Source organism: Pleurodeles waltl, chromosome 7 (assembly GCF_031143425.1).
Source record: "Pleurodeles waltl isolate 20211129_DDA chromosome 7, aPleWal1.hap1.20221129, whole genome shotgun sequence".
In the NCBI taxonomy this organism is placed as follows: Eukaryota; Metazoa; Chordata; class Amphibia; order Caudata; family Salamandridae; genus Pleurodeles; species Pleurodeles waltl.
The window spans coordinates 1,269,121,579-1,269,149,220 of record NC_090446.1 but is presented as its reverse complement, the minus strand read 5'-3'; the positions used below and the strand labels follow the sequence as shown (position 1 = coordinate 1,269,149,220).

Sequence of the window (27,642 nt, the reverse complement as noted above, 5' to 3'; positions counted from 1 at the left end):
TGTAAGGAATTCTCTGTGTTATCAGTTGTTAAATGCACTCATCATGGCACTAGTAGGTCGGAGTGACGGTCACCAACAGATGTTCTACGGTAAAACAAACCAATTCATATTTGGATCACATATTTTCTCACACAAGGACTTTTCTATAATACCTGCACAGACTGACAATCCTACTTACGGATATATTGGCACAGGGGACATACAGGGAGTGCAGAATTATTAGGCAAGTTGTATTTTTGAGGATTAATTTTATTATTGAACAACAACCATGTTCTCAATGAACCCAAAAAACTCATTAATATCAAAGCTGAATATTTTTGGAAGTAGTTTTTAGTTTGTTTTTAGTTTTAGCTATGTTAGGGGGATATCTGTGTGTGCAGGTGACTATTACTGTGCATAATTATTAGGCAACTTAACAAAAAAAAATATATACCCATTTCAATTATTTATTATTACCAGTGAAACCAATATAACATCTCAACATTCACAAATATACATTTCTGACATTCAAAAACAAATCAGTGACCAATATAGCCACCTTTCTTTGCAAGGACACTCAAAAGCCTGCCATCCATGGATGCTGTCAGTCTTTTGATCTGTTCACCATCAACATTGCGTGCAGCAGCAACCACAGCCTCCCAGACACTGTTCAGAGAGGTGTACTGTTTTCCCTCCTTGTAAATCTCACATTTGATGATGGACCACAGGTTCTCAATGGGGTTCAGATCAGGTGAACAAGGAGGCCATGTCATTAGATTTCCTTCTTTTATACCCTTTCTTGCCAGCCACGCTGTGGAGTACTTGGACGCGTGTGATGGAGCATTGTCCTGCATGAAAATCATGTTTTTCTTGAAGGATGCAGACTTCTTCCTGTACCACTGCTTGAAGAAGGTGTCTTCCAGGAACTGGCAGTAGGACTGGAAGTTGAGCTTGACTCCATCCTCAACCCGAAAAGGCCTCACAAGCTCATCTTTGATGATACCAGCCCAAACCAGTACTCCACCTCCACCTTGCTGGCGTCTGAGTCGGACTGGAGCTCTCTGCCCTTTACCAATCCAGCCACGGGCCCATCCATCTGGCCCATCAAGACTCACTCTCATTTCATCAGTCCATAAAACCTTAGAAAAATCAGTCTTGAGATATTTCTTGGCCCAGTCTTGACGTTTCAGCTTGTGTGTCTTGTTCAGTGGTGATCGTCTTTCAGCCTTTCTTACCTTGGCCATGTCTCTGAGTATTGCACACCTTGTGCTTTTGGGCACTCCAGTGATGTTGCAGCTCTGAAATATGGCCAAACTGGTGGCAAGTGGCATCGTGGCAGCTGCACGCTTGACTTTTCTCAGTTCATGGGCAGTTATTTTGCGCCTTGGTTTTTCCACACGCTTCTTGCGACCCTGTTGACTATTTTGAATGAAACGCTTGATTGTTCGATGATCACGCTTCAGAAGCTTTGCAATTTTAAGAGTGCTGCATCCCTCTGCAAGATATCTCACTATTTTTGACTTTTCTGAGCCTGTCAAGTCCTTCTTTTGACCCATTTTGCCAAAGGAAAGGAAGTTGCCTAATAATTATGCACACCTGATATAGGGTGTTGATGTCATTAGACCACACCCCTTCTCATTACAGAGATGCACATCACCTAATATGCTTAATTGGTAGTAGGCTTTCGAGCCTATACAGCTTGGAGTAAGACAACATGCATAAAGAGGATGATGTGGTCAAAATACTCATTTGCCTAATAATTCTGCACTCCCTGTACATGTAGGCAACGCATGCACAGACTACTCATACTGACCCACAGGCACATAGCCAGCATGCGTACATGGACTGCACAGGTTGTGTGCCTATGTAAATCGTTAATTATAGTTGCATTTATATAGCGCTTACTACCCCTGACGAGGCATTGGAGCACCTAATGCCTGGCAGAATGCTGCTCCGGAACCCAAGGTTGGTGGTTACTCCAGTGTTATTAGTTACTGTTGTTAATAATGATATATATAAAAAAAATTAAAAAACACACAACATTTTCTTCAACTTTTAATTTAAGTACTTAATAGCAACGTACAGCCGGTCTGGCATTTAAAGATGAAAAGATGTCGACATCAACAACAACTTTTGTGTTACAATAAATGCACGAGGTTTCTTTTGAGCACTTCAACTCAGATGCGTAAAGACACACTTAAAACAGTAACGTCTGCTTTGTCTGTCAAATGCTGTAATACAGCAGTCTCCAAAAGGAGAAGGCCACATCCACAAAAGCAGCATGCCCAGAAAGAAGACAGTTACATATTTAAATTACCACTGCCTTATGAAACTAAAACAAAAATGCTCTAAAACACTCAGAATGCCTGAAATCCACTCATAACTTTGAGAACGTATTAAAATGGGACATGGCATCACTCAAGGTCATCCACTGCAAGGGTCTGAATAAATGAATTACTGAATGTTTTTACCTACAACTAAAGTGTGTGACTGCGATTGTAAACAAGGTGTTCACATGCAAACACCCTTTTTAGGAAAAGTTAAAAACAAAATCCCTTCATACCTCGAAGAATTGCTACAGACCGAGCCTTCTTCTTCCCTAAATTTGTCATAGTTTCCCATAATCTTCAGATCCTTTTAATATTGGTGGGAGGTGTGAGATACCAGTGCTTCCAACAGGGTGCTCAGGTATTTACCAACCAATGTAATTCGAATCTACATTAAATTATGCATGCTAATAAGAACTTTTCACATCCTAGACATGTTACACTGCCAACATAGTGCACCAGAGAAAGCCTACTTGTGTACAATAGTGCTGAATTGTAGGCTTGCCTTTTCACTGTAATCTTATCCTGAATGAGCCAGCCCCATGTAAGGTGTAAATGATCTTTCATCTTAAACATAGCATGACTCTGAATTACAGCAGCCTGCCAGACCTCAGTGCAGCGTAACAGCAAAGCTACCCTGTGCTATTATGTTATGATATAGTATATCGCAAAATCTGAAGCATCGCTGAGTAGGTAGGGCTAAGAAGGGCAAAGAACAAGACCAGCCATACTCATTTAGGGTAACAACTTGGCAAACCTTACCATGCCCATAGCCATTGGTCCTACATTTTCAGAGCTATGAAAAATCAACTTGTCTTCCTTTCAAGGAAAGCAGCTCTTCAACATTTAGTGGTACCCTTTGGGCCAGTCTTTGGAGTTGGAAATATTTCGTTTGAATCAGACCTCATGCCAAGCAGATGTGGCAACTCTTAGGCAGTATTTTGTCAAAAGATAAGACTGTATTTCTTTTGCAGGGGGATGGGGTCAAGAATGGCTGGGGTAGTCATGCTTTCCAAGTGCTGGGATAAAGACCTGGATTTAGTCAAATCTTCCCTGCCAGAAATCTCCTTGGACGTCTTTCTTCCCCTTTTTGTCCATGTGCTGCGTGTGCTGCATTTCCTATTGAAGGCAAGAAGTAGGGGGGCTAACGCAGGTGTACAGCCTCAAAAACAAAAAGACCAACATTTTGGCTGCTTACCTTTTTGTAAGTGTAGTCGGGAAGGGCAGAGTCATGAAAAGCAACCTGAGTCAACTTATAAATGTATTTATTTTTTAAACTCTGCTGCAAAGAAATTGACAACCAGGAGAAACATGACCATAACTCTGCCTTCTGGCTTAAATAGTCACAAACGCTGCATTTTAAAATAGCTTGAGGAGATACAACACCTGTTGCAGAGATCTTTGCGTGCCCAGTAAATCTCAAAGTTTAATAATAATGGTAAGATAATTCTGGTGATTAACACACTTGCTGGAGGAAGCTCTGTTTTATTTAGTCAAAGTTTTGATTCAAAGTAGCATAGAGGGTGATTGTATCTTCTACAAACCACATCATGTAACGATTCAGATGACAGATTTTATTTTGTGTAGATAGGTGAATGCTTTCAACACATAGATTATTTTGTTGCTTGCAGTTTATAATTTGCAGTCCTTCTAATAGAGCTCAGTGAGCTCGCCCCTCGCCTCCAGCACGTTGCTGCTCGGACACGAAAGCAGTCAGTTTGCAGGCACTGTTGAATGTGTCCAGGTATCGCTTAATTACTCTGGGGCAAATTCAGCATATTTCACTGTGGCTCAACTTCTTGGCAGGGGGGATGGTGCCCACCCTGTGAAAATAGTAGGTGGAAGCTATCAACCTGCATGTACCCCCTGGTTTGTGTCCTAAGCTTAGGATAGTGCTAAGCTCTTAGTGAAAAGCTACAAAGCAGCTGTAAGGAAGAACTTACAAATATAGCTGTGCAGTGAATTTCAGGTCTGATCGAAAAAAGTACTTAACCTACCACTGAGAGCACCATTTAAAAAAAAAAAAACATATATATATTGATTTTTGAGAATGATACAGCAAGTTGTATTGGAAGACCATATAAAAAGACTGTTAAATTACTATGATTTGAAGCTCTGGTCAACTTTGGCTGAGAGGATAGTGGCACAGTAAAGTTTTTATTTTTTATTTCCTTGATGTGTATGAAATTCGTGCTCCTCTGGGACCAGCATGAAGTCTCGTAATTTAAAATAACATGTCTGATTTGTATCCAGCAATGCTTCAAGCAACATACGGTTTACACGCAAGTCATGGCCCAGCAGTTAAAGGGCTGCCCAAGCAGCAGTCTTACGGTTTTATCTTGGAATAGTCTGGAAGAGAGTGCATGGTTTATTTTGGAACTTCATTAATTTTTTATAGCATGATAAACATCATGTTACTGTTTTGAGATTTAGTTTAAATGTGGGTAGTTTAACATTTGTTTACAGCGAATCATGCATTTTCACATAGGTTACTTTACCGCCATCATTAAAGTCGGATAAATTGCTCTGCTGACAACCTGCTTTCTACATAAAACAAAATATGAATTTATATACCAAATCAAGTCAAGGGATTATTTAATGGTTATATCCCTACCACCTTTACCACTGTAAAGTGAATGAATGTAAAAACATCAGAAATGTTCTGCCTTTGCTGGTGTTAATAGTCTTCTTTACTTGGGGAGGGACCCCAAAATAAAAATATAAGTATAATGACAATATTTTCATTTTTTGCTGCAGATACAGGAAGACGGTAATGGAAGTGCTTTTGGTATATACAGGGCCACTGGAATTATGTGGCAGAGAGGACCAAATTATGCAGCAGGGTTGACAAATTTATGTGGCAAGAAAAGTCCAATTATGCATTTACAACACCAGTAGTGCTAACTCAAGTAAATGCAAGACCTACTGCATTGCAAATGCTTGTTTATTTAATGGAGGAAAATGTGTTTAGTGCTAGTAGGTCAACATTCTGTGGTATCTTTTTGGGTCTGATGCCATAAGTGAGTTAGAAAGTTGGCGGAGTTTGTATTGGAGCAGGCATTTGGAATCGAAGGTCTAAGGATGAAGTCTGCTGTATAGGGCTCAGGAACAAAAGCTCATTTCTTTAATACAAGAACAGCTTGATATACAGTTGGTTCAATACAGCACTACATGATCTAGTGGGTCCTACCGCTTGATTGAAAAGGCACATTAAAAAATGTCATGATTCACGCAAGTGTTTGGACTAAGTGAAAATGTACATTTCCTCGCTCAAGACTGATACCACAATTCTTATAGTCCGATCATGTTCAGCATGGTCCTTATCCCCAATAGGAGTTTGTCCAGGGAGGCAAAAATGACACCTGCACTGTCTTTAAAAAGCTAATACAACAAATACTGAAATACAGTGACAGTTAATCCGCTTTCACTGAAAACATCAAAATGGTGTAATAAAGGCAGTAAGGTGTCTGGTTTTCGGATGCAGTATCACATGGTGGTACACTGAAGTCCGGTCAATTGACATACACCACTTAACACCCCTTGTTAAGGCCAACATCTCAAAAATTTTAGGAAGCAAAAACTTGTTAATAATTATCACTGATGTCAATGCAAAGTCTAACTTTGCCAGTGGCATGTCGCAGCACCACCTAACCACTCACTAATTATCTTCAATAATACCTTTTTTGGACAGCTTGTCTAATTAATCCTTAACTTCATCCCAGATACAAAATAGTATGTTTCTCACTTTTTTCTGGTATGATTATCTTTTAAAATAATTTCATACGGAAATACTTGGAGCTCTCCAGCCTTGCCAGAAAATACCCTGCAGAACTCCTTACACATCGGTTGTGAGAAATAGTCCTTACCATTTAACAACATCACCTGTTCAGGGCTATTAGGATTCAGGGTGATGACCAACTTCCTCTGATCCAACCACCCCAATACAGCTAGTCCTTTTTCAAAATATTGTTTACCTTCCAATTCTCTGCCTTTGAAATCTAATTTAAAAACACAACACCCCACCATTGGTATTGATTCACCAGTAAAACCTTTAGGGTGCATATATATGGGAAGCAAATGCCCCCTAAGGTGTATATAAACTGCTCTGCCCTACAGACGCATTAATAATGTTGAAGGGAGAACCAGAATCTATTGTAATGTCAACTAAGGGCCTGAATTAGAGTTTGGCAGAGGATGTTACTCCGTCACAAAGGTGACGGATGTCCCGTTTGATGTATTAATATCTCGTTACAGCCTCTGGAGATTGCAATATGACAGACTGGATACCATCCCGGTTGTGACAGAGTAACCTGTCCGCCAAACTCTGTCAGGCCCTAAGACACCTCCTATCGTAATAAAACATACTGGATTGGATCTATTATGCAAATTGAACCTTTGTACATCATAGTTGTGCAGCACACTTGGGTAATACGTCCCATGACACATAAAAAAAGAGTGGGCAGCATTTTTCATTTGCTAGATATTCCTTGTTGCCACATCTGTAACACCCCTTGCAGTTGTTTCGGGAAAATCCTTGAGATTTGTCTTTGAACAATCTAATTTTCTGTTTCGGTACCTTCTTCAAGCGAGAAGTAGTAGGCAAAAAAACCATATATACAATTTCTTTCTTTTCAGTATTGTATAATGCTCTCTTGGCACAACATTTCGAAAGCTCTCACATCTTTAAAAGCGACATTTCCATTTGCCCAAAGTCTTTCTTGGACATTCGAATCGTTAGTGTGCTCTACAATTTGATTTCTGATGAGATCATCATGGAGGCTACTAGATTTACACGAAATAGCAACTTTTTAAGCTCTGCCACATAATCCTCAGTGTGTTCTTGAGCATCGTCCTTACATTGGAAAACAGTGAAATGATCTATGGAAATACAAACATGCGGTGTGTAATGATTATCAAACTCATCCAGATCTTTTGAAAACACATAATTTTCTGTAGCTGACCTAATTTTTATAGTATTTTTCCTTCTGTTAGTACACTCTTAAACCCTCTGGATGCAGTGTATGAAAAGTAATCTTTCTTTTTTTCCTGGGTGGGAGGCAATTCCTCCCCCAAGTCATCCACATTTGTGGAAATGTAATTCAGAAAATTGGCCTTCCATTGTGAACAGTTCACTGCTTGGAAGGCCTGAGCTAGAGCTATTGTGAAGGTTTGGGCACACATGTTTATGGGAGAGGCAAATAAAATTCCAGTTGAAATGTATATAAGCGAAATTTAAAGTAACTTAGAATGCACTCACCATGAAAATAGAATACACTCTGTTTTGTGCCATGCAGTACACCGCTAATAAGAGACAGTGTTCTGTGAACGCACTGAGTAAATATGTTGTACAGTTCCAATCAATTTAGAGGAAATGCTGCAATTTGAATGCAATCGTGAGTCTTCCAAGATGGTAGCTTTTTAGGGTCTCACAGCCTGATCTCGCATGACGCATTGCGCTAGGATTTGTGGGTCACGACACCGTGTTTGGAATCCAGGGGCATAACACTAGGGAGTGGGGATGCTGGAACACAGCATGTAGAGGCAGTGAGTGTGTTTACTTACAAATGAGTGGCCTGAGCACTCTCAGGTGAATTGTGACTGTCCAGCCTTGCAAACCAGGGTCTTCAGAATTCACTATGTGGAAATCTAGGTTGAAGCACAGTTCCTCAGGAACAGTAGTCTGCAACATCTTATGTTGGCAAGAACATTGTTTGTTGCAAAGCAAATGCTAAAAGTCTGAAAATATGTGGAAAAGGCTGTGTAGTAGTGTAGATTCAGTTCCTATTTGTTACCATTTCATTCTAAGTAGAGTCCTCACATTGTGGTATTATTTGCAAAGACGCACAAAATAACAATGTTACAAAATGCTTGCTTGATTCCATCTGGAAAAGTTGCTCTCCATCCTGCACATTAAAGAGTAACATCAACGATCCCCTTCTCCTTGTTTCTCAGTATGACACACCTCCGTCTTCTCCGGAATACCCCTGGAAACAATCATTTAACAGCAGAACCCAAACTTAAGCCTTATTCATGTAAAAGAACAATCATATCATCTTCTGGTACTGCACCCTCAACTTCACTTGGTATCCCACTTTCTCTGCAAGGCATTTATTTTCTTAAGTCTTGTTGAAGACTTATCAGTTCCTTCTTCCTGTCCAGTGTTGAGGGCTCGTGTCTGAGAACAGCAAGTCTTGAGCCTCCTTGGTTCATCACTTTCTACTGCCTCACTCAGTTCTCCTAGTTCTGATCTTTTTACCGTTCCAATTACTGTGGTGCCAGAGTTGCCCCAGTGCTAACTAGAATTTTGTGAAAGCCAAGATGCTTTCTTCACAATATCCTTATTCACTTGTATTTGCATATTTAGCAACTCAAGCAATGCCTTTCTGATTCCAGCTAATATACACTTCACTGCCATTTCAGCACAAACCCCAAGGACCCAAATGTGTTGGTAACTGTTATCTAGCATCTTAGTCCTCCCCTCAGCTCTCCTACTACACTAGGTACGAATGTCGTTGTCTTCTTTATTCTGGCCTCTGCCATTCACCTGATGATCTTGGTCCTGCATATTTTTTCACCCCCATAATTTTTTGCTTCACCATTAAGTCATTACCAGAAAGACCTCCCACTTTTGCTTTCAAACTTTTCTTCACCACCTTTATGGTGCCTGACTACTTTAAAATCACTATGCAAAGCAGTAATATATCTCAATATAATCCTCTCATCCTGAGTTCTGCCAGCTTCTTCAGTTGGTTGCGACGGACCTTCTCTTAGCACTGAATTGTGTCACTTGTAGACAGAAAATGCACTCTTCATCCTTTTGTCTTACTAGCTTGTTCACTATTACGCAACAGCCCCAAGGGACAGCGGAAAAAGTCTAAACCGCTCTACACCGTCATAGTATGAGCTGTCCTGATTAGGCAGTTTACAAGTTGATCAAAGACTCATGGCTGTGCAGGGAGTCCTCTATGGTGGGAACTCGTTTAGCGTGTTTCAACCCGCTTAGTAGCCTAGAGAAGATAGGCTTTCCGTTGCCACCAAGCCATTGCTTTTATCTGATGCGTTCATGGAGCTATCTGATCCTGCGGTGAGTCTGAGCCTCCCTGCGCTACTCCAGTTACACTGCAGCTAACCAGGTGTCTCGAACTTTGTGCCCCGCCAAGGCCTTTGGGCTGAAGGGGGCTCAGGGGGCCGGAGCAGAAACCCTTCCAAGGCCCTCAAGAAATGCGTGCCAAAATGGGTGTGCACACAGAGGGGGACCGGAAGTGGTCTCCCCCCCCACTCTTTCACTCAATCCCCCGAGCCCTCTGGACAGGGCGGAAGCAGAAAGGGGGCAATAAATATAGTTGGCCCAATAGGGGCCAAAGTATTTTTTTAATTTCCCCCACGGTGCCTCAGGGGTTTGGTGGGAGCTTAAAAGGAGGCCCCTCTTTATTACCCGGGCGTTCGGGCAGCAACACAAAGAGGACCTACCTGCAGCAAGGAGACATCGGGATGCGCAGGCCAGCGGCGAGGCTTCCTGCAGGCTGGGTGAACCACGCAGGGTGAGGGGTCGGTGTCATTGAGGCAGGAGTGACTGCCCAGAGTGAGCCCTCTGAGCCGCGCTGGTCCAGCATCTGGGATGCGAACCACAGGAGGACCATCAGTGGCTGAGGTCCATCAGTGGGATCATCAGAGAACCGGCAGCGGGGGTCCAAGTAAGGGTGCGGGAGCTCAGAGCCATCCAATCCCTTAGTTGACAGCAGGCCCGGTCAGAGTCGTGCTGTGGAGGCCCTGACAAGAGAGGCAGAGTCAAGCGTGAGTGCATGGGCAGCAAGGCCACGCCCCTCCCCATCTCAGATAGCAATTAACCCCTCGGCCGCCGGCAGGAGCAGTGAGAGGCCCGGGGAACTCAGGTCGGGTGAGGGGGAGAGAGTGGCAGCGAGGCCTCGCCCCCTCCCCATTTCTTCAAAAAGCGACCTGACCAACCTCCCCTCCCAAACCCCCTCCCTCACTCCCCGGCTGTCAGCAGGCAGCACAGGGCAGAGCCGAACAGGAGAAGGCATGCAGAGAGGCCACGCCCCTTCCCCACTCTTAAAAAAAAAAAAAAAAAAAAAAAAAAAAAATGAAACCCTCGGCTGCAACGTGAGCAGCGCGAGGCCGGGCAGAACTACAGTAATATTAAACTAACTAATATGACCCAAACTAATTGGGGCACACGAGCGGCGCCTGGAGGAGACCGCGCTGGCTTATATGTAAAGGCAAACTTCAATTGAAATACGGCATAAGCCCACTTGTTTTTAGAAAAAAAAATTGGGGGTTTTTACAGCAACCTTGCTGGCCAGGTGAGCAATATATATATATATATATACACAGCCAGTTTTTTTCAACTACTTCACAGAAAGAGTATTTTCGCAATGCAGGTCAACCGGGGACAGCCTAAAAAGGTGTCGTGACCCGAGTAGGCCAGGAACAATGGCGGGGAGCAACCAGGGACAGCCTATAAGGCAATGCAACCTGAGTTGACCAGACAGCAAAGCAGAGTGGGAAGCTAGGGACAGCCAGGTGGGCGACACGACCAGGCTTTGACCACAATCGCAAACTCAACCGGGGACAACCCAGTCGGGGTGATGCAACCCTGACGGCAGCGAGCCAGAGACCAGCAGCAACACAAATCAACATGGAGAACCCTGGCGACCACCAAGAACTTGACCTAGAGGAAATTATCAGGGCAGCAAGGGAAGCAGCAGCAGCACACAGCAAAGACTGGACCCTGAAACAGATCAGGGGAGGTGGAATAAGCGATGGCCCAACGCAAGAAGAACACACCAACGACAGGTCTAGCGACACAGCCAGGGATGAGGGGGAGCCACCCGGAGAGTCAAAGAAGTGGCAGCGGAATGCAAGCAGAGGAGGCAAAAAGGGACAGAAATAAACAGGCGAGCTATCAGCGGCAAGGGCCCCAGGTCCAAACAAGCGAGCAAAGGCGAATAATGTTGAGCAAACCATTGTGATTGTCCAGGAATGTTTAAAGTCAATGGCACCTTTACTATTTGTGAAGCAGGGAGAAGCATGCAAAGCAAAAGGGTCCACGGGGTGGAAACCAGGGGGGCGCGGCCCCCAGCCACGTCCGGGGGAAGGGGTCCCCAAAGACTAGAGCAGAAGCGCCAAGCAAGCGTTCCCCATCACCTGACCAGGGGGAGGAGGAGTCAACATCCACAGGCGCCAGGGCGCAACCAACCCAAGTCTGCGGCAGTGACACAGAAAAGGAAGTGCACACGCGGCACAGCCCATCAGCTGGGGGGGTTGGCCCCGAAAGCATACAAAAGGGGCAGCCTGGGGAGGTCATACATGGTAGCCCGAACACCAGGTCTGGCAAGTATATCAATAGTGGGGAAAGAACGAATCTGGCGCAGGGAGTTTGACATATTCTAACTCCAAGAAATCCAAGTCAAAAGTTTTTATATTTGACCACAGTTGAGAAGAAAGAAGAAGAGAAGAGAAAGAGAAACGAGGTGAGGAGGCGAGAAGAATTTTGACAACTGGCTGGATGTGTTTAGGATAGTGGCCTGTATCATAGTTGAAAAAGTTCCACACTGCGCAAATGACTTTGTGCCTCATGTATCTTTGACTTGTAGAGCCATGAGGCAATTCACAGGGGACTCCTGGCTAGTTTACGACAAAGGCTTCAGCCTAAAAATGCAGGCTCACCCAGACATGGAGTGGGATGAGGAGGACGTGGCAGGTTACATGCACAAGATGATGATAGCAAGAGAGGCCAGAGCCAGGCAGGTAGGGTGAGCAGTCCTTTCATAAAGGAAGGCAGGAGAAGGTGAAGCCCTTCTACAAACGGCAACAGTACACACAGTGGAAGGGGTCACTGACGGGGAAGGGAACAACAGTGGTAGGTTTCAAATATGACCAGGACGAGTGCACTTAGGGGGCGGCTTGCAAGTTCAGACGTGCTGCTCCACATGCGGGGGCATCCTGCAGCTGAATGCAAAAGGGGTAGAGGAAGCAGCCACAAAAGGGATCAAAAAAAGTAAGCAAAGCAGCAATGTACCCTGGTTAGGAAGAGAAGTGGAGTTGGCTAGATCCCCCCCCCCCCCCCCCCCCCCATAAACAGAGGCAAATTGAGGCAGTTAGCCAACGAATATGATAACAAAATGGATGCAAGCTTAATATGCGAAGACTCTGAGCAAGGTTTTAGAATCCCTTCAAGAGGTAAGACACCGAAGGTAGAGCCAAGGAACCTGTGCTCAGAAAGTGAACAGCCTGAGATAATAAGAGACCAAATTAACAAAGAGAAGGAGCTGGGGCGGGTAGAAGGCCCATTACAAGGGCCTCCCCTGCCGGCCTGATCATATCTCCCCTGGGAGTAGTCCCGAAAAAAGAACATGGCAAATTTAGGTTTATTCACCACCTGTCCTACCCCGAGGGGGAGTCAGTGAATGATGGTATTGACCCTGATGACTGTGCAGTGGGGTACGTGTCAGTGGATGATGCAGTAGAAATAGTGCACACAAAAGGGCGGGGTGCCTTGATGGCGAAAGCAGGCATAGTTGGCATTCAGGCTTCTCCCCGTGCACCCTGAGAGTTACCATCTCCTGGGTTTCAAGTTGGAATGGGAAACATATTTTGACAAAGCTCTGTCCATGGGTTGCTCCATATCGTGCCCATATTTTGACAAATTCAGCACTTTCATAGAATGGGCCCTGCATAAACAACACCCAAGGGGTAGGGAAACTACACTACATAGATTACTTTCTATTCATAGGGCAGCCCAGCAGGTCAGAATGTCAGGATTTATTGGAGGCATTCCAATCCCTAAGAGCGGAGCTGGGGGTTCCGCTGGCAGAGGACAAATCCACGGGCCCTACCACCAAGTTAGTTTTCTTAGACATAGAGCTTGACTCAGAAGCGGGCACATCCAGCATGCCCCAAGACAAATTTCAGGACCTGGCAAAGGACATTCAGAAGTTGTGGGGCAAGAAGGCCACGCTGGGTGAGCTCCAAGAGTTAATTGGAAAATCGAATTTCACAGCAAGAGTCATACCAGCAGGAAAGGTGTTTGCCAGGCTAATCATGCATTTGACAAGGGGGCTGGTGAAAAACCACCACCATGTCAGGTTGGACTCAGGGGTGAAGCAGTATTTCTGGACATGGCTGTCATTTTTAGTAGAATTTAATGGTACCTTAATATGGGGAGAAGGCTGGGTGTCTGCAATTGATTAAACTTTAACCTGATGTCGCAGGCAGCATAGTTTTCGAGGCCATATTAAAAAGGTAAATGGTGTGCCAAGAAGTGGCCACGGACATGGGCAGCATTGGGACTCACAAGGAGCATCATGCTACTGGAATTATTCCCCATTGTAGTGGCACTAACAATCTGGCAAGAACAGCTGAAGGACATGAAGATCACACTGTGGTCAGATAACCAGGTGGTTGTACACGCGATTAATAGAGGGGCATCCCAGTGCGCAAGGGTATTAAAATTGTTGGGTCACCTGATAAAAATGAAACTAGCAAACAACCTAGACATTAGGGCGAGGCACGTCCATGGCATAAATAACACTAAAGTGGATGCACTCTCTTGATTCCAGATGGAGAGATTCTGGAGCTTAGGTCCGGGAGCAGAACGAGAGATGACACCATTTCCCGGCAGCCTGTTTGGACTGGTGGAGGTGAATTGTCACTACTGATAGAACACACCCTAGCCCCAAAGACAGTGAGATGCTACATCACATGTGCAAGAGGTCACAGGTTTAAGGGCTTATGAGGAACACCAAGAAGCGACAAAAGTAGTGGAGAAATGTATGCAGTGGGCTTTCACACAGAAGAAATCCAATTCATGGGCGCAGGCACATTTAACCGCAGTGGTGCATTTTAGTAAGTTAGTAACAGGAAGAGATACCACCAACTCCCACTACATAAAGGCAGCGATGAAATGGTGGCACAGGCTAGAAATCTGGTGATGCCCTATTGAATTCCACACACTAAGACAGCTGGTGGGGGTGCTAAACAGTATATGCCTGAGCAATTTTGAAAGCAAGCTTTTCAAAGCAGCTTTTACGCTTGCATTCTTTGGAGCTTTTAGGGTAAGCGAAGCTGGTGGCCTTCTCCGAGGTGGGGAGCTCGAATGCATGCATACAAAGCCAGGACATGCGAAAAGTCCAGAAACGCATGCAAATATTACTAAGGAGATCTGAAAACCAATCAGTTGGGAAAGGGGGCAAAAGTGGAGCTAAGATGCCTGGGCAACCATGAATTATGCTCAGTGTGCAGCGTGCAGAGGTACTTAGAGCTGAGGCCGGCGAGGCACAGTACACTTCTTAAGCACGAGAATGGGGAGTGCTTGAGCACATTTCAATTCAAGGCAGTGCTTAAAAGGGCGCTGAGCAGGGCAGTACTCACAGCAAGCGAGTTTGGTAAAAACTCGTTCCAGATAGGGGCAGGACTTCAGCGGCACAACACGGCCTGGCGGCTGCAGACATGAAAGCAATTGGAAGGTGGAGCTCAAATGCCTACAAAGGCTGCATCAGAAGGCAACACCCAAACAAGCATGAGTAGAAGCCCTCACCCTCCTCACCCCCACCCCTTTCACACCCGCACCTACAAGAACAGAAGGAATGGCTGGGGGTAAAATAAACAAGAACCTCACTCTCCCCTTGTCACTTTGACATACAGGTGTGGAACACAGAATGGCATGGGTGAGCGAACACTCCTTTGTACAGAGAGCCAGAGTCTGGTGACAGACCAGAGGCTCCAGGAGGGAGCAATGCCCACAGAGAACAAACATAGACTGGTTTGGTTTCCCGGATTTGAAATGGGAGCACCTACAGACCACACTAGGAGAGCTGGTAGGCACATGGCTCACAGAGTCGGATGTGGTAATAATGCACCTACGGGGCAATGACCTAGCTCAACTGGGTAGGAAGGGCCTACCGGAAAGCATCAGGAGAAACCTCACTGGGCAGCAAGGCGGCTGGATAGCACAATGCTGAAATGGTCTGAGATCATCCCAGGACAGAAGTGGAGGGGGGGTGGCGGCGATTCAGCAGGAGGATTAGACAAATCAAGAAAAAAGCTAAATGTGTCAGTGAAAACATTTTGCATCACAAATGGCTGGGAAAGCATCAGACTGGCGCTAATCAGCTTGCAGAGACTGGAATACTTTGAGAAAGACTGGGTACGCCTGTCTTCATTGGGGACAGAGGTGTTTTGGAACAACTTATGGCCGGCCTTGTGGCTAGCAGGCTGCAAATAAGATGGATTGAATTGGAGGGAGTAGCCTATTGGGTGGTAATCCTAAGGCGGCATGGTGGAAAAGGAGCATTAAAGAACAAGGAAGGTCACACCCAACACAGCGGGTTGCAGGGCTACTTACCTTGGGATGCCTCACTGCAGGGTAAGGCAGTTTGGGGAGGTACACGAAACACGGCACTCGCAGCCCAGGTCCACCTGAGAGCTGGACACAAGGACTAACCAAGGTATCGAGTTATGCCTAAAATAAAATGAGTACCCCCCTACCTAAAAAAAAAAAAAGGGAATAACGTCAACCCCCAAGAGGCAAGATACCGAAAGGACTAAACGCTTGAGTGATTTATGGCAGATTGATTGATGGGCATGTGATATGCAGATATAGGCAATTTATGGGGTTGTTAATATGCCAAAAGTGATTTATGGCCAAAATGTACAAAATGTAAGCATGAACTTATGGGCTTTCAACCTCATGGATAACAATGTGATTTATTGAAACTCATGGCCTTAATTGCATGCCTATGATAAGACACAATGATTAATGATCCTCGTAAAAGTAGGGCAAACCTGCTGTGAATCACTGTTAATGAACTGCGGACAAACATTTCCCTAACCAAGAAACTGATTCACGTACTGTTGTGAGTATTTGGGGGGACCGGAAGTGGTCTCCCTCCACTCTTTCACTCCCCTCTGCCCCCCACCGCCCTTTCGAACCCTCTGCACAGGGCGGTAGCAGAAAGGGGGCAATAAACATTGTTGGCCCAATGGAGGCCAAAGTATTTTTTTTAATTTCCCCCACCGTGCCCCAGGGGCATACCTCCACAGCTGAACACCGCTTTAATTACCCAAGTTTGTGCAAGCCATTTGTTGGCTTTGGAGACTCCCAAAGGCTCTAATTTTCCCAAGTGGATCTAGAAAGGGGAGTTTGGCTGAGAGCGCTACAGGAGTAACGCCACATGGGAGCTTGCCCAGCACCACCCTCAACAAGTTTGGCTTTAATGCGTCAGACATGCAGAAATACACGCAGACTACTAATGCCTCATTAATGTGCAAAAAGCCTTTCTGTGCCTTCTGTTTTTGTGCTCTGTTCTTAATCCCACAGGTATGTGGTGCACTGCAGTCGGTTACGCAGTGACAAACACAAAAGGTTTGTGCGCATATCCATAGCTGCTAAGTTTTCACATTGCTCAGATTGCTTTTTGTGTGCCATGTCTATGGTTTCAGTGTACTTATGAGTGACATTTAACTGCCAAAAGTGGGGCATTTAAAGTGATGCTTACTTGCAAGTAAAGCAACGCAATGAAGTGCATGTAAAAAGATAAGTACCATAAATTACACCTTTTTGAGAAACTAGACATTTTAAAAATGTCTTGAAACTGCTGCAGAATTCTTAAAATAGCAGTTAACCCTTGAGTAGCACTAACCCTTTGCTGCTGCCTATCCTGTACTGGGTGTACTACATTTTTAAAACAGTGTGCATATTCATAGTGCTTTCAGTCGAAGGCTGCGACCACCCGTTGGAATCACACAGAGAGGCTGCAATGCCGAAGCGACTGCAACTTCTGCATTTTGGGCTAGTGGAGCTTGGACCCTGTTCTGCATGCCTGACTTGGGCTTGGGGAAAAGTTGCTTCCCCACCCTAGACCGAAGCAGAGACTCCAAGGGTCAGTTGGCTACCCCCACCCCACCCCTAGAACTGCACTGGGGACATCAAAGCTGAAAGAGCCCAAGACATACCTCTGGTAGCCACTACAGCATTTTGCTGCAACTGGATGCCGGGCACCCTAAAGGACAATTCGGAGATAGCCAAAAGGTGCACCCATGTTTGCTGGACTTGTAAGTATAGTCTGTGACCGAATTTGTCACTGAAGGCAGACTCCAGCACCCACCACATAACCGCTGTGTTGTAAAATCACGAGGTCTGCATCAGCAGCCTTTGGAAGCCTGCAAAGAGGACTTTGTGGGACCCCGAGATCTGTGGACAGAGTCACCACCACTCACCTATGGACCAAGGACTCAACCCAACTTCACTGTGGACTGCACAGCATCAGGACCATCTTTGAGCATCTTGCAGATGCCAGAATGAGGTGTGGGATACCTGCTCACCCACACACATACCTTGTATTTCTCAGCAGCTTCATCTGTGGGACTCCCCGTGTGACGTCCTTGATCGGTGCTTTGACTATCGGCATATTATGCACTTGTGCTGTTCTCAGAAGGTTAGCTGAGCTTCAGTGGCATAACATTAGCACCTGCGGTGGGGGGCGGGGGCAAGCTCTGGGGGGTGGGGGGGGGGGGGGCTTGGCACACTACCCTAACCTTTATAGCTGTGACTGAGACTAGGGTGGCCTTTATGTACTTGGCAGGGGTCCCCCTCAAGTTTCCTTACGCCACTGCTGAGCTTTCGTCCACAAACACTAAACATTTAAGCATTGTGATTACTAAAATGAGTGCAATATTCTCAGGCTGCTGCAGACTTTGAAAACATCCTGCCTTCAGCCAGACAGTCCCGTTCCCCCAGGCCCCACAATACATATGGACGCAGATAATGTTTGATATTGTTTTATTTCAGATAGGACGGGTGCCCACCTGTCTTAGGCAGTGGTGATTGTCTGCCATTGCTGGGAAGTGCTCAGTGGGCTGATGCTGCAGGACAATTCGCGTTGACAGACAGAGATTCTGTGCCACTATTGAGCACAATTGGTATTCTCCTCAGTGTGGGGGTCGCGCGTGCAGGCCAGCCCATGGACTTAATGTGCCACTTTGGAAGTGTCGGACACGGCAAGGAAAAACAACGCTGCCACCCACCACTTATCAGTGTCTGACTCTGGGCAATAGCACTCTTCGTGGTCACAGAGGGACACACTGCCGGTCAGATTTCCTACTGCAAGAGACACCAGACTTGCTTGAGTAATAAATTCATCCTTGGGGCACCACAGTTCCTTTATTATGTACTGCGTAAAGTCAGTGCCGTAGTACAAAGTAAACGTTAAAGCACGGGACAGCAAGCTCTACTAGTACAGCGCACACAAACGCCATTGCTTAATTAAGTGGAGAGTGTGCCTGGGGTGGTCCGAGAAGCGCTATAATTGGGTGACTAATGCACTTTAGTGCTGTGATGCTGCCACCAGCACTAAAATGCGTCAATCTAACTCGGGATGCCTGGTACTTCACAGAGCTGAATCATGCCCATTTGCCTTTGTGTGTGGTAGCACATTGAAGCCATCTGCTGAATTTGCAAATGCCTTTTTTTATTTTTTATTCTGCAAGGCATTTAATAGTATGAGGTGTGCCTGCCTTGAAGAAAGGCGTTGAACAGAAAAAATATTATTTCTTGATGATCTTGCATATGTACAGCTCTACATACAAAAGTATAGTGCGTTGTTCTGTTGAGACCAGCTTTCAGAAAGCAGGAAGTGAAGAACTGGGTAGTATCATATACTAGGGCAAGTTCATTGTACATTTTTTTCAGTAAGATGAATTTTGCATTACGCAGACATTGGAGAGATAAAGTGAGTTTCCGGGAGCCATTAGAGTTGTCATTTTCAGAAAGCGATGTGCTGTGGTTATGAACATGGAAATCAAGATGGTACAGAAGTGCAGAAAGTCGCCCTTAGGTGCCAAGGTAAGGAAAAGCCTCCATCATACCAGTCCCTAAGTGATGCTGCATGATTAAAAACAATGACGTGAGCTCCCGTTTAACGCTGGCTAGAGGCTGAATACACTTTGAAACTGTATATGCCAGAGATTTACTTAACAAATAATGTATTATCCTTCTGTTCAGACCTGGATTTCCCACATGCTGTCGGGGTTTCTGTTTTATTTTTGCTGGCAAGAGAAAAGCTAAAGGACACGGTGAAGATTATGAAAGGAAGATGTGCACCGCACCCCGGGTGAAGGAGTGGCATTCAAATTATTGTTTAATTCAAATTCTGGCCCCCTGGTAACAATCTGGCACACATGATATCACGCGATGATCTCGGCCTGGCTGTATAGTTTTAAAAGAAAAATTAACCAGCTGTCAAAATATGTTTTTAAAAGACAGACCGTTTCAAGGCCTTGTTCTCACTACTACCGATAGACCTGTTAGCACAAACAAGCTCGCATGAAGCGGTGGCTTCCTGCCGAGACGCGAGAGCTGAAATCCAATCTAGGCCATATAGGCCAAGCCTCAGCATTTCCTGAAGCGCTCACGTTTTTTAAAGAGCGTGAGCCTACCTTAGACTAGTATTTCAACCAGTTTAGCTCGTTCCTGCATTGACTTGACTTTTTATACACCTTGTGAATTCATAATAATGGTAAAGGTCAGTGCCAAGTCTGCAGTCATGTTTTACGGAAATGTAGTGGTGGGCCTAAGCTGGGCGCAGAGGTCCCCCAACTCTTCAGGGCGCCTCCATTCATCCCGAGACCAACGCATATGTTTGAGATATGGGCGTTTTAGGGGCCGCTCTTCAAATTCTTCACGAGGGTCATCATTTTGTGTTACCCACCAGGTCCTTTTAGACAAGCTTTCGCATGCACAATTTGAGGCTGTATCAAATAAACTCGTGGCCACTTTCTGTACTTTCAGGATGTTTCACTGAGATTTACCTGCTGAAAGCGAAGCAAGGATTATTCCAGCGACGCTCGTAGTGAGGGCATAGAGCATTTAAAAAGCAAGATTTTCTAATTAAATAAACATATATTGGATGTGGAACATTCCTTTATAACCGACTAGTCACGTCATTTATTTTATAGAGGGAAATACCGATATTAAGTCATTTTCTAAATTCTCCAATAAAGTAGCTTTCAAGTTTGTGATTGATCAACTACATGAGCAGGAATCTAGACCGTGGGACCTTCACATCTTGTCCCTTTAAACACTTTCTCTCACGCATGAAATAACCCCATACTGGCCTAATATCTGCGAGCAAATCCCTTTTCAAATGTAAACTCCTATTCAAAGGGCTCAAAACACAAAAAATACATGGAAATTATTTTTGCAGGTCCCCTTTTATGTTCAGAACACATTTTCAGCTACCTTGCAATTCACAAAGGTTTCCACAGATCCTGCAACAATGAGTTTCCTGCGATTTTATGAATTTCATCCTACTTCCATGCGTGAATGACAAAGAAAATGGAGCTGCACTTTCAAACGTCTTTACTATTTTTTTTTCTTCAGTGTGGAGGATTCGGTTGCCCAATACCTCATCCGGCCTTGGGGTATTCTCCACTCATTCCCTGCCTGGATATCTTACGCTTGAATTAAAAGGTTAACCAGTGAAATCATACAACCTCCTTGTGTGGACCAGGAGAGACCTGGATAGAGGATGCCTCCTGATATTGACAAGTGTAAACCTCGGGTCATATCCAGGGTGAAAAAGTGGCATGCGAAATTTGGTGAATATGAGGAAACACAAAGGTCTCATTGTGTCCACCACCTTTCTACGCCATTCCCACCCTGAAACCCCACTCTCTACCCCAAGAGCGGTTTTGTCAGCACGTAATTTTACGCCATAAGAGGAAGATGATGTACTGGTTAAACAACCCATTTGTGCACTGACCTGCAGCGTAGTTGCACAAACGGATTTGTGAATAGGCTCTCAACACAAAACGCAGGTTTGCAGCGAGGAATTTAACTATTTGCACACCTTAAAGTCATGGGGGTGGACAAATATCTGGGTGAATCGTCCACTGTAAGAGGTGATTCGGGATCTCTGGTTCCCTTCACATAATCTAGCCACCAACCGGGCTTCCAGTGGTGGGTTTTTCTGCAAATGTGAGGGAGGCCGAATCTAATAAGCTTTACTGTATAAAGCGGAAAATGCCATTTTATCCCCAGAAATGTAATACGTTATGCATACCAACAGTTTGTGCTTTCTAATTGCTTGTCGAATACTGTTTAGAGAGGTTTTTAGCAGCAAAGATTTATACATTTTTTTTTAATATTTGTGTGTTTTTCTGTTTTATCTGTTGAAGACACACATCCCTACATACAGATAACCTGTGTTTTATTCGTATATCGGTGGAAGCCTTGGTGGCATTAGCCACACCATTGTGAGAAAAGCCCTAGGACCATATTTATACTTTTTTTAGCGCCGCATTTTCACCGCTTTTTGATGCAAAAGCGGCGCAAACGTACAAAATACAATTGCATTTTGTGAGTTTGCGCCGCTTTTGCATAAAAAAATGACGCCAATGCAACGCTAAAAAAGTATAAATATGGGCCTTAATCACATACATGTATTTGTAGCCCATTTCCTCTTGACTCGAGGCTCACTCGTGTTTCTTTTCTTTTTACAGGTATACTGAAAACTCCACCCGATGTTATCTATCGCTTCTCCTCTTCTCTCTGTCCCTTATAGTTATCTTTGTTGACATATACCTTTACAGGTAAGCAATTGTAGAGTTTTAAAGTATACCTTTGTTGTTTTTTATCGATCTACCTTTGCCCAAATTATTTGATGCTGAGCAGTTTGAGATAAAATAATTGGTATGACAGACAATGACTGAAATAATAAATCAGTTGGTCTGCAATTAGGCACAGTGGTACATAAGTGTGGTTCTCGGGTTATTTGCTGGTAATCTTACTTTGAATCTTCCTTGAGTCAGTACTTACTCCCTGAGGTGCGCATAAAAATACAATAAAGAGACACCCCTTCACTCAGAAATGTGACCTGGAACGATAACAATGCCAGTAAGTGTGCCCGTCTTATTCTTCTTGTTACTGTATGGTCTTTGTCGCCACGTTCTTTATCCATAGCACCACCCCCTACTCTGATAAAAAGCCACAGGCCCCTCAAAACATCTTGCTCCACCACCATTTAATTCCACTTAAATATACAGGCAAGATCACCAGTCAACACACCACCCAGGGCAGTCTTTGTTTCTTTACCCCAAACCATTGTCGTTCGTTATCATGATGAGTCTAGGAAAGTAAAGATAATTACTCGGGCGTGGCCTAGGCAATAGCCCATCACAACATTGCTTCCTCTCAGTAGTAAAATTACTGGTGTAAAATAAACCCATATAGACATGTCCACAGTGACTTGAAGGCACCTAATGCCTTACCCCTTTTCTCCTGGAGCACTGCCTGCCTGAAGCATTTTCTACAGCAATATGGACCTCCAGTCACGGAGACAAAGGGCCAGATTTACAAGGCCCTTGCACCCCTTAGTGCCACATTAGGGGCAACATTTTTGCTGCAAATGTGACGCTAACGGGTCACTCCCATAGCACCATATTTACAAAGTGGCACAAACTAAGTTTGTGCCACCCTGTAAACTCTTTTCACCACTTCATGCATACTATATGCATGATGTATGCAAAAAGGGCGTTCCCTCATCAGAGGGTCGCTAAAAATGGCTCAATGGAATCTACAAGACTCCATTGCGCTATTTTTAGCGTCATTTTTAACCCCTGCTTAAAGCAGGCATTAAAATAAGGTTTCCATTGATTTCATTGGGCCTCTTAACACTATACTGGATTAGCGTAATCTTTTTTGACGCTAATCCAGTTTAGCATTACAATAGCGTAAAAAAAATGTTATTTCTCTGAACATATGCCATGGTACGCCATATTGTAAATACAGCGCTACCATGGTGGCATTAGGGGACGCAAGAGGGCCGCAAGAAAGGTGGCGCATCACTAGTGATGCGCCACTTTCTAGTAAATATGGCCCAAAGTCTTTCCCTGAGAAAGAAAGACTGCCTCCGATAAGCCCCAAGTGGTGCACTGATGAAGTCACTTGTTGACCTTACTGTAGTCAAAGCATCTATAATATGCGCATAAATCTATGGATTTTAAATATGTGGCATACCATAGCTGAGCACCTTGACAACTTGGTGCTTAAGTTGGCCTGGATCAACTAGTTATTTAGTATGGTTGAAAGTGATGTCATGTGTTAATGGTACAAGGACTTGGTTGAACGGTCTAGGGGAAGGTTTTAGGCCAAATAGGATAACATGAAACTGCAATATGCTGAATGCCATTGACAAATATCAGTGGTCCAAAATGAGATGATTTACGAGAACATGAACATAGTGTCTTGGAATAATATTAATCAAACCTTTCCCTCAAAGTATTGGAAGTCCTCAAAAAACTTCTATGTGAAATAACCAATGGATATAAGCCCAGCTCTGCTACAAGATCTGAGTGTTCGCATTGTGCTGAAACAGTTGGAATATCCTTTCTCTCAGCGTGACAACTTGAGAAGCTATGAGGGGCGAGAAGAAAATGGAATTGAACAGCTCCAATGCAAACTCAATTATGTGTCAATTGTTTTACTTTACCTATCCTCTAGTACTACAGGATTGGTCTCCCAAGTTTTGCGAAAGTGAGAGAGACAGTAAATCCTGAGTCTTGACTGGTGTGTTCAGTATGTGTGAAAGTTTGTCATGCTAGTGTAAATTGCATTCTTAGCACAATTTTGAATTTCACAAATTATGCAAAATATTTTAAATCACTCCAATAACAAATTTCGTAGACGTTTTTGGTGTAGGGCACTAGTTTGAGCAGAAAACGTCTCACAGGGTTAAGGTAAAATGTGTTGCATTTTCTCTACAAAGCAGTCCCACTCCTTGCATCTTAAGTGACTTTTCAACGTGAGCTATTCTACTTGCGATTTTCACTTGAAGCACCCTAAAATGCATTTTGGGTAATTGCTGCTTACTTTTCTCCAGTTTTGTTGATATTGTGCATATCCTCTCAAAGGAGCCAAGGTATGTTATGTAATTTCAGGCTCCCCTTTTTCGGTTGAACCTTGGTAGCGCATGCGCTGTCTCTTAGAGACATGTTGTAATCAGGTTATGGGCTTTCATACCGCCTAGTAGCTTTTCATTTGTTGTTAGGTGTGTCCTTGAAAAAGACTTCTTTGGATTGGCTAATGTTTTCTTTTTAGTCCCCCCCCCCTTGTGCTAATTTGTTTCCTCCCCTGGAGCAGGGACTAACTACTTGTATTGTTCCACTGTAGTTGTTATCTGTTGTTTCATGCAATATTTGTTTCATTGGTTACTTGTCTGCTTCTTTACAAGTTGTGTTTGGAACTCGTCTGATGAACAAGCCCTGCACTGCTTGCTGCCCCACTTCCCCTGCTCTTGCCTGCTCCCCAGGTACTTCCCTGTCGCTCCCTCTCCTCGGGCTGCAGCTGCCTCCTCCTCCTCCCTCCTGCTTGTTTGGCTCTTTTCTCCCCTGCAGCCCGTGCAGCATAGCTTGACTCCCTCCACTTTTCTCCTATGTTGATGGACTGTTTTTATGAGTGCATCGGTTTACTTTTGATGTTGGACTTCTGAGTTAATCAGTGTTTGGAGTTTTCCGTTTGCGTTTGTTCTTTTTTATGCTAGACAAATATTAATTGTGGGATATTGGAGAAATGCTTACAACGTATAATTAAGGTATTGCAGCTTTATGTTTGGTTTGCATTTTGTCCGTTTGACTTTTATAAAATGATGCCAATACCTCTGCAGTGCAGCCACAGTGCTTCACCTGCGCTGTCACGCTGGTATGTGTCCTGGGAGATTTCTACAACCAATAGGTTGCAGCATGCTCCTTCCCCACAGTAGAACCTAAAAGGCGTTTTAAATTGATCATAGGAGCCCAAAAAGGCGAAACCACCTAGTCCGGTCGATACAGCGCTGGCCGGACTGCCCACTGGTACATTTGCAGTAGCTAAGATCGTGCCTGTTGGTTCACATTCCTGGGAGCTGCAGCCACTTGAAAGCCAGAGTAGCCAATGTCCCTCATTGGCTAGTGAAACAACCAAAATGGGGGTTCACTTCCACCCCACATCCTTTAGCCATGATACTGCCGCACCTGCTGATTTTATAATGCATGTGTTCACATGAAAAAGAGAAATATCCTGGTTAACTGTTTAGATTCTCACCCGCAGGTATTGGCAACTTGCATTTTAATCTCAGCTTCCTCAATAAATGGTTTGCTCATGTGCAGATTGCTTTCCCTTCCTTGTGCCTCTGCTGTGTTACCAGTGGGGACAGTAGTTTTTCTTATGCCTACTCCCTAAATCGTTAACTTGCATGCGATTTACTGTCATACCTCTCATTATGGCATACAACCTGCTGCTAGCCGTTTACTTGTATACCTTGTGTGTCTTTAACTAATGCTCCCAAATTACAATTTTATAATAATAAAAACTTCACAACTGATGTTAGTACAGATGACTTGGGGCAGATTGTAGCAGCTGTTTATAATTCTTATCTGTATTTTCACTTGCAGTGCTACACAATGGCACAGAAACGAACCCAATTGCTGTCAGTGGGAATTATTGGGGCTTGTTATTTGCCCATTTGCACTAGTTTCAGGGTAATTCAAACCACATCCCAACATATTCACTGCACAAATCAAGAGCAGACACAGAGGCCGTGTGTTTTTATCGGGGACACACACACACACACACCACCACCACCACCACCTCATCCTCCTCCTCCTCCTCCCATCCTCCTCCTCCTCCTCCTCCTCCTCCTCATCAATCATCATCATCCTCCTCCTCCTCCTCCTCATCCTTATCCTCCTTCTCATCCTCCTCATGGGCATTAACAGACAGGGTCAAGATATCAGGCACAGTGTGACTTCGTAAACAGACTCTTCAGATTTGCCATTTACATATTGTGAAATACATATACTGTATTTCCAGTAGGAGTGTTGGTATCATAGATGATACGTCATATTGTTGCTACCACCAGATTTAGCAGACTGTAAACCTGTAGAAAGTTAATTAGCCCAATCCTGCACAATTGGTATCATGTGCTCACTGCATACACAAAACACATTCTGTAATTAGTGTATTGTGAGCTCAGTGCAGCCAGACACAGACTAACAATGCTGCAAAAACAGACTCAAATTGAAGATAACTAATTCATGTTGTTTCAACTTTTAAATCTTTCTCCAAAAAGTGAGTGTGTCAGTGGTTCAATCTAGGTGGTGTAACATCTCTGGTTAGCTTTGCTCCTCCCTCCCTCACACTGCGCCCTCTCATCTCTCCTTCACACTTCCAACAACTCTGTCATCTCATCAATCCCTCACACTCACTGTCTCCTCTGTACTGCCTGCTCACACATGCTGCCTTCCTGTACCTCCTCGCGCTGAGCACTCATCCACTTTCTCACGCACTCTTCCCACCTCTCTCATCTTGTTGACTTTAGGTCTTCGAGCTCAGTTTCTTTCCTGTGCCTTTTTAAGGTTTCCATCTCTCATCCACACATTCTCCCCCCCCCCCCACCCCCTTCCCCCTTCTTGGGATGTCTTCTGCGTACACAGGCGCTCCCTTTTTATGTATCCGTCTCCTGCTCGCTCCTTCTTTCTCACTTTCTCTCACACTCTTTTAGCTCCACTGTCTCGAGTTCATTCACCACTTCCTGCATTAACTACCTATCCCTTTCTATCTTCCTTTCTATCAATTCTGTGCACCTCTTACCCCGTCTATTCACCGCGTCACATAATTCCACTACACAGATGCACTGCACACCACCCAGTTCCACAAGTAGCAATTCCAATATAACCCACATAATTCCACTTCACGCTTCGTACATCCAGTACACTCCAAACCAAAACACATAAGTAAAAGACATTGTAATTTACAGCGCCAATAACTCAAGTGTTCGGGAATGAGAGACCTATTGCATTGCAAATGCTTGTTAAACTTTTCAAAAAGAATAGATGAGGGACGGAATGCTGAACAATGCAAACATTCACCCCCAGTCACAAACTTATGGGTTTAATCCATTGTTTTTTTGCCCACCAAGCCACCCCAGTGTGGACCCAGCCTTATGCAAATCAATCTTGATCCTGTTCCCTGTGTGAGCAGTACAGCCTGAACTGCTAAGCCAGGTCTTCCCTGGACCGGAAACAAGAATCCTGGAACTGGTTTCATGGTATCACCGTTCATCAGCCAGGCTAGCTTGAATCCAGTGGCGCAATGAGCATGGGACCCACGTCTAGGCACATCCTCCCCACTTAAGGTTACAAAAGCAAAAAGAACAGATGATGGGTGGAATGGTGAACAATTCAAACATTCACACGTAGTCACAAAAATCTGGGTTTAATTCATTGTTTTTCTTGCCCTCCGCGCCACCCCAGATTGGACCCAGCCATACGCAAACCAGTCCCT

General features: G+C 44.5%; 1 protein-coding gene across 5 annotated transcripts in view; it reads left to right on the top strand.

Annotated features, from left to right (window-relative positions):
* Nucleotides 1-27,642, top strand: part of LOC138246160 (histo-blood group ABO system transferase-like) — a 317,788-nt gene that overhangs the window by 144,728 nt on the left and 145,418 nt on the right. For 4 of the 5 annotated variants that reach the window (XM_069200463.1, XM_069200461.1, XM_069200459.1 and 1 more), the window contains exon 3: nt 21,825-21,914. The exons of the other annotated variant lie outside the window; for it this stretch is intronic. In XM_069200463.1, the coding sequence (XP_069056564.1) occupies nt 21,825-21,914 (90 nt within the window). The remainder of the gene's footprint in view (nt 1-21,824; nt 21,915-27,642) is intronic. 5 annotated transcript variants of the gene reach the window in all.